The sequence below is a fragment of the Xyrauchen texanus genome, chromosome 50, assembly GCF_025860055.1.
Source record: "Xyrauchen texanus isolate HMW12.3.18 chromosome 50, RBS_HiC_50CHRs, whole genome shotgun sequence".
Lineage (NCBI taxonomy): Eukaryota > Metazoa > Chordata > Actinopteri > Cypriniformes > Catostomidae > Xyrauchen > Xyrauchen texanus.
This window is the reverse complement of record NC_068325.1, coordinates 21,246,370-21,260,265: the sequence shown is the minus strand read 5'-3', so window position 1 is coordinate 21,260,265 and position 13,896 is coordinate 21,246,370. Positions and strand designations below refer to the sequence as shown.

The following is a 13,896-nucleotide window of genomic DNA, read 5'->3' as shown; positions in this document are numbered from 1 at the left end:
CAGCAAACTCTGGACAAATAAACCTCTGTTACCCCTACTCCCAACCTAACAGTACTCCTTCAGGGTTTTCCATGGATAAAAAACGGCCTTCGATGGTGACTAACGTTAATGGTCATCCATATGCTTGAAGTTCGTTTACATAATTGCATTGTAAAACTAAACTAAATTTAATTAACTTATTTTTATCATTTGTTTGTTTTTTTTAGATGGAATAGCTACATTGACCTAACCACAGAAATGAGGAGCCATCCTTGGTCTTACCTATGCTTATGGCATTGCACTGTAAATATAAGGGCAAGTACATAAAGGGGTTTAATGTCTGGACCGCCAAGAATTATCGCCAAATTATGGACAAAGTTTTCCTCCTGTCTAATATATGTTCTGGCCGTGTTTGCCTTTAGATACTTCTAAAGATTCTTGACATTATTTGGAGCCTGACGGAAGGAAAACAATATATTTTACGTAGTAGGAAACAAACATTTTCACAAGCACAGTCCCAAGCACAGATACATCAAATGCCCACAATATAATTGTAATCCTAACGTACCTCTTCGCCCCAACTCTCATCCCAACCATACCCCTTTGCACAAACTCTCATCCCAACCATACCCCTTTGCACAAACGCTCATCCCAACCATACCCCTCTGCGCCAACTCTCATCCCAACCATACCCCTTTGCACAAACTCTCATCCTAACGTACCTCTTCGCCCCAACTCTCATCCCAACCATACCCCTTTGCACAAACTCTCATCCTAACGTACCTCTTCGCCCCAACTCTCATCCCAACCATACCCCTCTGCGCCAACTCTCATCCCAACCATACCCCTTGCACCAACTCTCATCCCAACCATACCCCTTGCGCCAAATCTCATCAACCATACCCCTTTGCGCCAACTCTCATCCCAACCATACCCCTTGCGCCAACTCTCATCCCAACCATATCCCTTGCGCCAACTCTCATCCCAACCATACCCCTTGCGCCAACGCTCATCCCAACCATACCCCTTGCCCCAACTCTCATCCCAACCATACCCCTTGCCCCAACTCTCATCCCAACCATACCCCTTGCCCCAACTCTCATCCCAACAATACCCCTTTGCCCCAACTCTCATCCCAACAATACCCCTTTGCCCCAAATCACCAAGTGCAACAGAAGTACTAGAGAGTAACGATAGCTTCTGCAGCAAAATGAATATAATCTAGACATTGCCATAACCACCCTGAGATCAGGTTAAGATGTGGGTGTCTGCTGATATTTTGCAAGATAACAGACTGTGGTTTAACAGGTTTATGTCAACAAGAGATAACTTTAAAGAAAATGACCTAAAAGCTGCATCAGGCATGAGCCCCCAAATGAAAACCTCTAGATGCAGATGTAGTTGGTATTGCAACATGAGCTATGAAAGTTTAAAATGTTGTGGCCCTGCGTGTCAAGCACAGGCTTGCGGGAAAGCTCTCTGTAAATATCTTATCTACAAAGCTGCAGTTTACAGTGAAGACTGTGAGACCTGAGGTTAAGTTATGATCATGGTTGTTAAGAGGAATTGTTAAAAGTAGAGTTAATTTACAGAACCTACAATTCCAAAGCTATTCTTTAGAAGCAAGTCTCCAAGGGTTTGATGCTATGCAAGAAACTAATGCAAAGGTGCTCTATATGTAAAACCCTGCATTGACAACTGACATGCCATTGTTGTTGTCACTAAGGTTGACAATTGCAAACGGTCCAATTAAGGGTACCGCAGCATCAGGACCTGCACCAGCCGACTCCATGGAAGCTTCTTCCCCCAAGCAATCAGACTTTTGAACTCTTGATCTCTCACGATCAATATACATCAGCACTGTGCTTTATTAATCTCACACTGGACTGTAATACATTATATTCTGTCTTAACAACACGCTGGCAACTGACTATCAGCCGACAGCCTGAATGTCAATACAGCACATTTTGTTTTAACAAAATTACTACTTTTATTGTATACTGTATATTCCATATTGTATTGTATACTGTACATTGAATACATTTGTATATCTCATCGCTGTTATGACTGCTATGTTGCTTGGAAACGCACCCAAAACTTCACCCATTGTTGCACTTGTGTATATGGTTAAGTGACAATAAAGTGATTTGATCTTACCTCCAGAACTGGTCCAGCGCCTAAGATGGTTCTTTCTACGCCGCTGGCATAGCCCTTTTGGCTCAGAGCCGTCAAGCAGTGAATAAGGAAGTTAGTGCTTTGCGTTTTGCCCGATCCACTTTCTCCTGAGATAACGATACACTGGTTGACATGTTTACGCAGCATGGCATAGTAAGCTACATCAGCAATGGCAAAAATGTGGGGCTCCAGCTTGCCCAACTGGTGGTTCTCATACATTTTGACATATTTCGGGTTATAAATGGGTAAAAACTGAAACGGGTTGATAGCAACAAGAATACTTCCAGCATATGTGTATATCTTCTTCTTTTGAAAGCGATCGCGAAGGTTCACCAAGATGCTGTCCTCGCTGAGGTCTGGAAGATTGCAGAGGTCTTCAAAGTCATCCGGCCTTGGAGGGAGGAAACCGCGAGCAACCAGTTTCTTGGAGTCCTGTTCGTTTGCCATGGCAGGCAGGTGCACATAACGGATGGAACCATCACGATTGCATTCCTGCAAGAGAAAGTAAAATCCTTCGTTCCGAGAATGCTGTTCCTGGGCTTTACGTGGCCAAAGAAGAACCCGCTGCACTGGAAGGTCAGTAGATTCAAGGACCCATTCCTCCCCGCCGCACTCTTTCACCTCGGCCAGGACGTAGCATTTGCAGGCGTCCAGACCGAGGTTTGCTGCCGCATCCTGAACGACGCTCGCGGCTGTGGCCTCCTTGGCGACTTTGAGTATGCAACATGGCGCCGTCTCCAGAGAGAGGCGGGGGTATATCTGAAGTTCGTAGGCCTTTCCATCTTGGCTAGTCATTCCATCGCCATCTTTGATACTCATTCTGACCAAGGACAAGTCCGCTCAGCATTACGTAGAGCCTTTACAACCACCATCTAGCACCTGGAAAAGATGATGCATGGAATTAGCGCTACAATCGAATAACTATTCTGATAAACTGGGGTGGAAATCAACAGGGAACTGGCAATAATATATATTGAAATCTAGCTCAAGATACAATAATACTGTGATTATTTATAACAGAGTACAAGAAAGCAGAGCCAACTGTAATTGTAATGGTCTACACTTATATAGTGCTTTTTTAAACCTTAGAGGTTACCAAAGAGCTTTACACTGTGCCCCAATTACCCATTCACACACACAATCATACACCAATGGCGGCAGAGCTGCTATGTAAGGCGCTAGCCTGCCATTGGGAGCAACTTGGGGTTCAGTGTCTTACCCAAGGACACTTCGGCATGTGGAGTCATGTGGGCCGGGAATTGAACCATCAACCCTGCGATTGGCAGCCGACCCGCTCTACCACCTGAGGCACAGCCGCCCCAAGTAATGTTCACAGTCAAATAAGCTATAAACATCTCTCAAGAGCATTAAACAGCACATTTGAGTAAAATATTTACACTTATGTTTATGGTGTTCTTTGATTACATTTAGAAACTGCTTCCAATGCTCAGGACATTTTATCCATGGAGTCTTATTCTGACTAAACAGCTCACTTATTTCATCTACCTAAAGCATGTCCCTGTAATAAACTTGCAAAAATTGGAAATTGCATCTGTGGGGCAAAATGTTTTCATATAGTTAATGTCCGGCTGTGAATCTGCCCCCTCATACTGGCTCGTAATACACAGCACATCTCTCTAAATACATACAGTACACAAAACCACAGCTGCTACATCACAAGCGTCAATATCAGCATAGCAACAGCATCCTTGCACTGCAAGCTAAACTTGTCACAAGGTTTTACGGTCTTTCTGTAGAAACAAAAAAAAAGAGGAATCAAGGGAACTTGAAAAATCTTTCCAAACAACACTGTGGTTGAACATACACAGAGCATATCTCAGTCTGCACAAAGTACTTTAAAGTGCGAGTCTTCAGTTCCTGTTTAGTGAAGACATTCTTCGACCAAAAATGAAAATTATGCCCTTATTAACTCATCCTTCAGTAGAACACGAAAAGAGCCTCCGTCACCATTATGTAATGGTTTCAAGGTATAACTTGGTTTAAAACAGATGGTTTCCATACCGTTGACAACTATTTATTCACAGAATTGCAGGAAAATGAAGATAGTTCTCTAAAATCTCAGGCTGGGTGATAAGCAAAAATGTATATTGAGGTATACTTGACTTATTTGTCATTTATAATCTTGGTTAATAGTGAACTATATTAAGGGACATCCCTACCGGTACATCATACACCCCTGGTTGTTTCGCCTTGCACAAAAAACACCAACAAATTAGCCAAATTTGCTATACAATGTCAAATCTACATTTCTGTAAAATGTTGAGAAGAACGGTTTAAACGTTTCCAGCCTGGATTACTCAGAAGGGTGAAAGTAGGTCATCCTCTGAACTTGGCTGTTGACCATAACCAGAATCAATAATATTCCAAGACCACAGAAACGGCATCATCATTACGTTCCATTATGAGCTGTTCTGCCAGGTTGACTCCTTACCAGTGCTGCATGATTCTAGTTAAATTGAGGATCATGATTTTTTTTTACTTAGAATAAAGATTCTGAAGAAAAATATTTATTTCAGTGACAAAACCTTTACAAAAGGGTATTAAAGTAACATATAACTGACTAGAGGTTCTCTATTTCAATCTATGCAGAAATGAAATAAAGTTGTTAATCAAATATATACATTTGATATGTTAAGTCCACAAGAGGTGCAACGAATACATTATTAACCAAACAGCATGTTGTGATTATTGCACGTGCGCACACACACACACGCACGCAAAAACACACACACACACACAAGAAATGCATAATAATAATAAAACAAACAAACACAATTTAACCTGTTTCTCACTAGGGATGCACCGATCCGATACCTGGATCGGCACCGATACTGATGATATTACACGAATCAGGTATCGGTCCGACGAGCCCGATCCAAATCCGATACTGTGCGTTAGTCATGTTCGTGCCTGTCAAGCTCCAAAAATGACATAAAAGAACCATAAAAACTAGGGATGCACCGATGTATCGGCCAAACATCGGTATAGGACGATATTCGCCTCGATGACTTCATGTTTATCAGTTTATATGTCTTGGTTATTTGCGGTCGACTTGGACAACAGTTGCCTACCCAGCTGCAGTTTCGGAGAAGATCCAACAGGTGGTGCTGTAATATCACCCACAGCCACTTGCTAGACACGACTCTGGCATGACGTAAGAGGGCAACGGATGCCGTGCACAATAAGTGCAAGAAAATGTCGGTGGTGTGGGAGTATTTTACTGTCTGGTCTGATTTAGTGAAATATTCTGCTGTATAGCAGGTGTATAGCAGGCTAAAAAGGCTCTTGGAAAGGTTATTTTTCACAAACAGAAACTTTGTTATTTGAAAGAAGGTTATATTAAACGTTATAATAAATATCGTTATCGGCCCAGAATTTCACAATCGGTGCATCCCAAATAAAAACAGCATTAAAGTAGTTCATATGACTCGTGCATTTTATTCAAAGTCACTTGAAGACGTGCGATAGCTCTGTGAATCACAAAAGACAGTTTAATAAGTAAATATATCAAATGCACGTGCAGCTCCAGCACGTTATTAAATGGCGCTGCTGTATTCACACACACTCGCGGTTATTTTTAGCCTTCACGCGTAGCGCAATATTTGAGCGCTACTCACGAACAACATCTCAGATGTAGATGCTCAATAGTTCGGTTCACTTATTATGCATTTAGAACGGCACTTGACCAGAATTTGAATAAGAAGCGAATAAAACTACTGTGAACTAGCCCACAAACAGACACATACAGGACGTCCTGGAGAGAGCAGAATGTCAAAATAAAAGCGTGAGGGCTTTAAAGTTAAAGGTGCATGGTTGAGAAATATTACTGTTGTATTTAAAATTAAAATAACGTTTTTCTTAATAGTTTGTACATTTATATTGAAATAATGTGTAGTTCAAGGTGTGTGTTTCTTTACATTTAATTAGCATCACTCAGTGAGGTATAGACAGTCTAAACTGATTACGAAAAACAACAACACTGGTTTCGGATCGGCATCGGACGATACTGAGATTTCAGATATCGGAAGAGAAAGTGGTATCGGTGCGTCCCTATTTCTCATATGTGAAGTAAAAAGCAAAACGTGCAGAAAAAGCTTCATTAACAGTTCTATTTTAACTTGCAATTGCACTCGTAAGCAACTATGCAATAAAACACTGTTATTTCACAAACTTTTTTTAAATTATAAATATGAATAATTTAAATGAAAACAATGAGGCCTTCAGTGTCGCTTGTAAAACTTGCTTTAAGCTTGTAAAGGAATATATTCAAGAGCCAGTAATTAAATAGAGAATAGAGTAAACAGTCATTTAAGATTGCAACAGTAGCAATAAACATTTATAAAAGTTATAATATAAAACATGAGAAAAGGTCATTTAAAGCTAAACCAAACTACTTGACACTCTTTACTCTACATTAATCTACATGAATACATATTTGATGCAGTAAGAATGCCTGAACGCCTATAACAGAAAGTATGCAGCTTAAGTAAGCGCAGAGTCTCGTGCAGGAGCGCTGCATTCAGCTCAAGACACAAGTGCATGGGCAGATCCAAGCATGTGAGCGTTTAAAAACAGTCGGCAGTAATCAAGCAGCTCACAGGAAGTGAATTCAGTCAGATCTTATGTACGTAATGCTGGTATTTTTGTAGCATCATGGCTATTCAAATAATGAACTGAACAGATTATTTCACATTCCTAGCTAATCGTGGCTGCACCTTGCAGTCTGTAAAGCACTGTGCTGGCATTTGAGTTTATTCAGCGTGGGATGAATTTTGAATTTAAATTTGACCGCCTTGCAAATGCATGCCACTGGAACGTTAATATACTGTATATTGCAGAATTGGTCATTTAGAAATGAGATTGTGTGGGTGTCTGAATCCAGATCGCACTTTTAACGATTAATTGTGCAGCTCTACTCCTTGCAAAGACAAGAATGAAAGAAATCCTGCAACACAGTTAAAGGAAACAGTCAAGTTTGGCACCACTAGGAACAGTTTTCTAAAAGGACACTCAACGGCAACTGGCACAAAAACAAACGCATTTCTGGCACCCTAGCCTAGCCTGTACTGGGGGCAACGGGAGCGAATTCTCAGAGATTCCTGATACACTAAAGAGGAACCAGCTCTTCGTGTTTCACAGTAAAAAAAAAAGAAAAAAAACAATTCAAGCACCGTTGAGGCCTCCTTCAACACTTCCTTCAGATAGAGATACAAGTTGGCTGAACTCCCGTGGGAGGGAAGAAAATAGGCCCGGAGGTAAATCACTCACAGGTTCTTTCTGGATAACAGATGTAGCTGAAGACGTTTTGAATGAAAAGACTGTTGAAGCATAATGTGTGGCTGAAACAGAAATAGGGCTTTTGTTTAAAGATCACCTCCATTTGGGAGGCAAGTCTTTTAGCAGATGCATGGGCAGGGAAAGACAAACCTCCACATGAAGGATGAGGTTCCCTGCAGACTACCGTCATTCTAGACTGATTGATATTTCCTAGTTTAAGGCCTTTGCTGGATATTTTTCACTCAGAATCAGAATGGAGCATTTAAAGTAATATGAATGGGGCACAGATGGAATAATGCTCCTGTAGATTAACTGTTGGTGCTAGAAATGCCAAGGTCATTGGATCAATTCCTAGGAAACACATGCACTGATTAAATTGTTTCACCAAATAAATAATGCAAATAATGCAAAAAGCCGCCAAGTCTCCAAGATAGATATGGCTTGGGTCCCAACTTAAATGCATGTCCAAGCGATTTTCTGCATGATGAAATTTGCGTCATGCATGCTGTGCTTGCAAGATGTAGCGGGACGTGGAAAACCGAAGAATACTTTGACCTTAATAATAAACATTGAGCTGCACGTGCATCAACAAGATAGTACTCAGAATTTAAATTCTGAAAGCTAAATATAGCCAAACCACTGTTCATCCTGAACTTCAGGAGACCAGAAAGTAATTAAGTATAATTTTCATAAAAAGGAAGTTAATTCTGTGCACTTTTGAAGAGACGGTAGTAAGTCAAGCAATTCACCATCAGTATGAGTTGAACAAAATAAAACACAGTCAGTAGTTTCCACAGCGGGACGACAATCTCAACGACCTGATCTCAAATGGTCACATATGTGCTCCAGCTCAAGTTTCACCATCCACAAAGTTCATCAGAAAAACAAGCAGCACTAAAACAGTTTATTTGGAAAGAACTACAAAAGTCCCTTTGCACGATGGTGTTGCAATGTGACCTGCTCTGATCTCTAGACTGTTTTGAATTTTATCGAATCACTGCAAAATGGGCGCAGCATTTGCATCCACACAGTCTTGGCTATTTGCATGCAAACAGTCTCTGAGAAAACATGGGCCTCCTAAACGTTCCTGGCTAAACTCTCTGTATACAATTCAAAGTGAAAAATGTGCAGTTAGTTAGTGACTAGCCACATAGACGTTCTAGCCCTATGAAACGGCATTATGTCAAACGGATAAGATTACATTTCCAATCCTAAAGGTCACTTGTGTCCAAGGGGAATTGCTAATTATGATCCAAAGGCTGCATTCAGTTCCTAAGCAGAACACGCATCACATGCGTAAAACCATGAAGAGGAACTTAAAAGGAATAGTTCAACCAAAAATTAAAAATCGACCATAATTTACTGATAGAACGCACAGTCCCAAACCTTCACTAGCGACTATCCTGAACTGTGACGTAAAAGACAGCAAACAGAGAACAATATCCATTGGACACTTTTAAGAGTCCTCTGAAAAAACATTGGTCACTGCTAAACAGCTACTTTAATCATATAGAATATTAGCGACTGAAATGTTGCTTAAAATTGTGCTGCATTAATTGGATACTTTTTAATGGCTGCCAATGGACAAAGTTTTTCTGCCAGCAAAATAAGGTAAATATGGCATCTACCAGCAAGGGCAGAATCAAACCAGACCAACCCTTACAGCCAAAGTATAGCTACTTTGGTTTTATGCATGTCGTTACGCCTCACGCACAGTATACACAACACAATTTTCATCATTAGCACAGCACGTATGGACTGTCTTCATGCAGCCCATTTTTCGTAAGACATGCAGACATTCCACGTCTAAGTGTTTCATTGGTACATGCGCCTGAACGGTAAACACGTCCGAACAAACTCAAGGTCATATACTTTGAAAGACTGAGCACTTAACTGTGCACGAGATGAAACGGCACATGGGAAAACATATATACCTTAGTCTAGAACGGCAAAAGTCATTAAAGAGCTGTCAAACAGAATCCAAAGCTGCATCATGTATTCCATTCCACTCTGAGACATCTTGAAAATGTTAACTACAACTCCTAAATCTCCTAATATTACGACTCTAGCCATAAGACTGAGTTTGGCTCTTTTAAGTGCTTTCCAGTCATTGTTTCTGTTGGTTGTGTGCTCCAAGTCATTACACGAGCTCCAGGATTAGCTGGCATATCCAAAAGGAATGTTGCATCACCCGGCAGCCTCGCCTTGACGACTTCAGTTGAAGTCAGAAGTTTACATGCACTTTGGTAGTATTTGGTAGCTTTACATTGTTTAACTTGGGTATCCTTCTACAAGCTTCTCACAATAAGTTGCTGGAAATGTGGCCCATTCCTTCAGAAGGAACTGGTGTAACTGGAGTATGGTCAGGGCTTTGTGATGGCCACTCCAATACCTTGACTTTGTTGTCCTTAAGCCATTTTGCCACAACTTTGGAGGTAAGCTTGGGGTCATTGTCCATTTGGAAGACCCATTAGCCAATGATGTCAAGCAAAGAGGCACTGAGTTTAAAGGTAGGCCTTAAAATACATCCACATGTACACCTCCAATTGACTACAATTAACCAGTTAGCTTCTGATAGGCTAACTGTCTAAAGGTTTGACTTCATTCCTGGAATTTTCCAAGCTGCTTAAAGTCACAGTTAACTTAGTGTATGTAAACTTCTGACCCACTGGAATTGGGATTATAGTCAATTAAAACCATTGTTGGAAACATTACTTGTGTCATGCACAAAGTAGATGTCCTAAACGACTTGCCAAAACTGTAGTCTGCCAATATTAAATCTGTTGAGTGATTAAAAATGCTGTTTTAATTGGGGGTCTGGGTATCTCAGCGAGTATTGACGCTGACTATCGCACCTGGAGTCGCGAGTTTGAATACAGGGCGTGCTGAGTGACTCCAGTCAGGTCTCCTAAGCAACCAATTGGCCCGGTTGCTAGGGAGGGCAGAGTCACATGGGGTAACCACCTCGTGGTCGCTATAATGTGGTTCTCGATGGGGCGCGTGGTGAGTTGTGCGTGGATGCCGTGGAGAATAGCATGAAGCCTCCACATGCACTAGGTCTCCACGGTAATGCGCTCAACAAGCCACGTGATAAGATGCGCGAGGCAACGGAGATTCGTCCTCCGCCACCCGGACTGAGGCGAGTCATTACGCCACCACGAGGACCTAGAATGCGTTGGGAATTGGGCATTCCAGATTGGGGAGAAAATTATAAAATAAATAAGATGGCTTTTTTTTAATGGCTTCAACCTAAGTGTATGTGGATGGAACGGTTTGAGTGCCAGGGACTTCATAAAACTCCCCCTCCATCAAGAGTCGAGCTCATTAACTGTAGCTGCTAACCTCTGCACAGCTGTGAACTTTCTGGATTGCTCAGTGTTGACTTTTGCTTGATTATCGACGCTGTTTGTTTAGTAAGGTGGCAAACATTGCTCCATTTTCTTCTTTATTTAATATAAATACAATGATAGATTTTAGCTCAAGAAATAGCCCATTGATTCACACCAATTTCACAAGAACTGCCCAGAACATATTTTTAACCCCAAAATCAATATCTCATTTGGCATTTCAAGCCTACATTTATACCATTAGGATATTTGGCATCAATTGATTTGAAGACAATTTATCTCACTTCCCCTGAAATACCCATTATTGTAATGCAGAAATATAAAATTCCCATTTCTTTAGTATAAAAACATACTTCTTATGTAAATTTCTGAGTTCAACTGTACTTTTGCCTGTGAGATATTGATTTTGGGGTTAAAAATATGTTCTGGAAAGTTCTCATGAAACTGGTGTGAATCAATGGGCCATTTCTTGAGCTAAAATCTCTCATTGTATTTATATCAAATGAACAATAAAATGGAGCATTATTTTCCACACTACTAAACAAACAGCGTCGATAATCAAGCAAAAGTCAACACTGAGCGATCCAGAAAGTTCACAGCTGTGCAGAGGTTAGCAGCTACAGTTAATGAGCTCGACTCTTGATGGAGGGGGAGTTTTATGAAGTCCCTGGCACTCAAACTATTCCATCCACTCCAGACAAGGCACTTCCTGTATGAGATCAATGGGCAGCCCAACAGTGAGTGGGTGGACGTTAAAACCAGGCCATTATCGACCCGTTGACCTCTGCTTTTTGTTCTTTACTCAAAACAGTAGCTCAAATTGAGCCTCCCATTTATCTCTTGGACAGTATGAGCATATACATTAAAGCTCTGACTAAAGACCAGTCAATAAATAGTCTACTCTACCAATCAGATGTGAAGTTGTTTTAGTGTAAAGCTCAAAATTGAATGAAAATGTTGCCATTGTTACTCTCATTTTTTCAACCAAACCCACATGCAGGAGACACAACAGGAGACTTTACCCAACTTATTCCAAATACAGACAGCTCATAGTGACCACGGCTGGCTAGCTCCAAAAATAACATAAAAATGTCCGAAAACCTTAGTGATTGGCCAATTAAGGGTTCTCAAGACAGCAGGGTAGCCGATGGCCGATATACATTATATGCATTGCAGCCACACGATTGGCTGATTAGATAATCACATTAATTAGGTGTGTACGTTTCTATATGGCAAAAGCTTGGTAACTATGCACAGAAAAAAAACATTAAAACTGTGAATTTTCCTTTTTGGGTGAACGATTCATCCAATCATCAAAAGACCAAAAAAAAAAATAAAACATTTTTGCAAAATTGTTTAGCCTCGTTTGAAAATGGGTTAATGGAAACCAGCATCAAACCATCTCCAAATGGCCAGACTAATTTCTTATGTGCTCTATAATTATGGTTATTTATAAACACTGGAAGCTCAGACTCTACCAGCAAGACGGGAGAAAACCGCCAAAGCCCTCTTCACTTAAAGCTAGAGAACGGCTTTATACATTTCCGTCCTCTCCTACCCCACGTGCGTCATCTAGAATCCGCACCACAAACTTTGGGTTGTTGCTTGAAGTCAGATTGAAAGCTTCTTTTATCTTTCCTCACCCCTAAAACATGGCACACCCATGATGCATTGCTGTCAGACCACTTTGGAGCACATCTAGATTAAAGGGCTATCTTTACCGCAGTACAACACATGACTGACCATACCATGGTGGATGTTTCACTAAATTGGAGAAGCATCCCATCGGCATCTGCAAATCTTGCAGATTTATGAGAGGAAGGCGACTTCTTTGCAAAACTCTTAAAAGAGCCATTTGCTTGTCAACACTGAAATTGGACCATTGTTCACATAGAAACATGATGATGACAAGCTTGGTTTCTATAACACCAATCCCATCAAATGTATCAATCACATTAAAAACGAATTCCATACAATCAATAGAGATATTTGGCTCTCTTTCAATAGTATGCCGACACAAATATGGTGCTTGTGTTAAACAACGACAACAAAGCTTTGTGGGCAGCACTATCAACTGTATAATAACCCTTTAAAATAGAGACTTAGGAAGGGTGCAAGACAAGGAACAAGCCGACCGTCTAGAAAACACTCCTATGACTATGTCTACATTCATCAGCAAGAATCGGCTTCCTGTTCATGTCGCCTAGTCACTCAAGTTTCCCAATACGAGGCCTTCCCGTCTTTTGTGTTTCATAAAGTACAAATGAATAGAGTCAACATTAAATGCCGTTCACACGTCCTATTTTACTTCTGCAATGAGATAATGTGGCAGGGCGGAGAGTGGGGCCGGGTCGTGATCCTACACACCCGGTCAAGTATTAGGCTAATTAAGCCTCCGTGAGGGATAAAGGTCAACTGCAGAGGATCGTGCGGGAGAGAGATAGTACGGACATGTCCGTCATGTGTGCGTTTATCTTTTAAGTTTATCATTAAAACTATTATTTATATTGTCAAGCCGGTTCTCGCCTCCGCCTTTCCATTGATCCCTTTACAGTGGTGCCAAAACCCAGGAAGAAGGAGGGATGCCCGTCGCGGAGTCCTCAACACTGCAGTCCACCCAGGGGAGCGCCGCTGCATCCACCGGGGGAGGGAGTAGACCGACCACCCGGACGCGTTGAACGGCCGCCGTCCGCGAGGCGAGTGGGGACTGGACTCCCTGACCGCCTGGAGCGATGGAGCCGCTGCCAGGGGCGGAGGAGAGCCCTGCCATCTCCCAGAAACACGGACGGGTCATAGCAAGACCGCCGTCTGCGAGGGGAGGAGGGAAGTGTTCCCCGACCGCCTGGAGTGGTAGTGCCACTGCCAGGGGCGGAGAAGTGTCCCCACGAGTCGCCGAGAACGCAGAGGGGCGTTCTGACCGCCGGGGGTCGTGAGTCTGACTCCGGTCCGCCTGGGGAGAAGCGGCTGTCATCCGCCTGAGAGGGTGGAGGAGTGCTTGGGGATCATGCGACGGTGTACCGGAGAACCGGCGAGTACGTTTTTTTTTTTTTCATCTCTCTCTCCCACACTGCCGCTCTGCGTTGGCCTTTCCCCTCTC

At 41.9% G+C, this 13,896-nt stretch overlaps 1 protein-coding gene across 1 annotated transcript in view; it reads right to left on the bottom strand.

Annotated features, from left to right (window-relative positions):
- The window catches only part of LOC127641076 (unconventional myosin-IXb-like), a 58,344-nt gene that overhangs the window by 42,963 nt on the left and 1,485 nt on the right, over nucleotides 1–13,896 (bottom strand). The window contains 1 exon segment of the mRNA XM_052123840.1: nucleotides 2,137–3,033. Coding sequence (XP_051979800.1) covers nucleotides 2,137–2,973 — 837 coding nt within the window. The 5' untranslated portion in view covers nucleotides 2,974–3,033.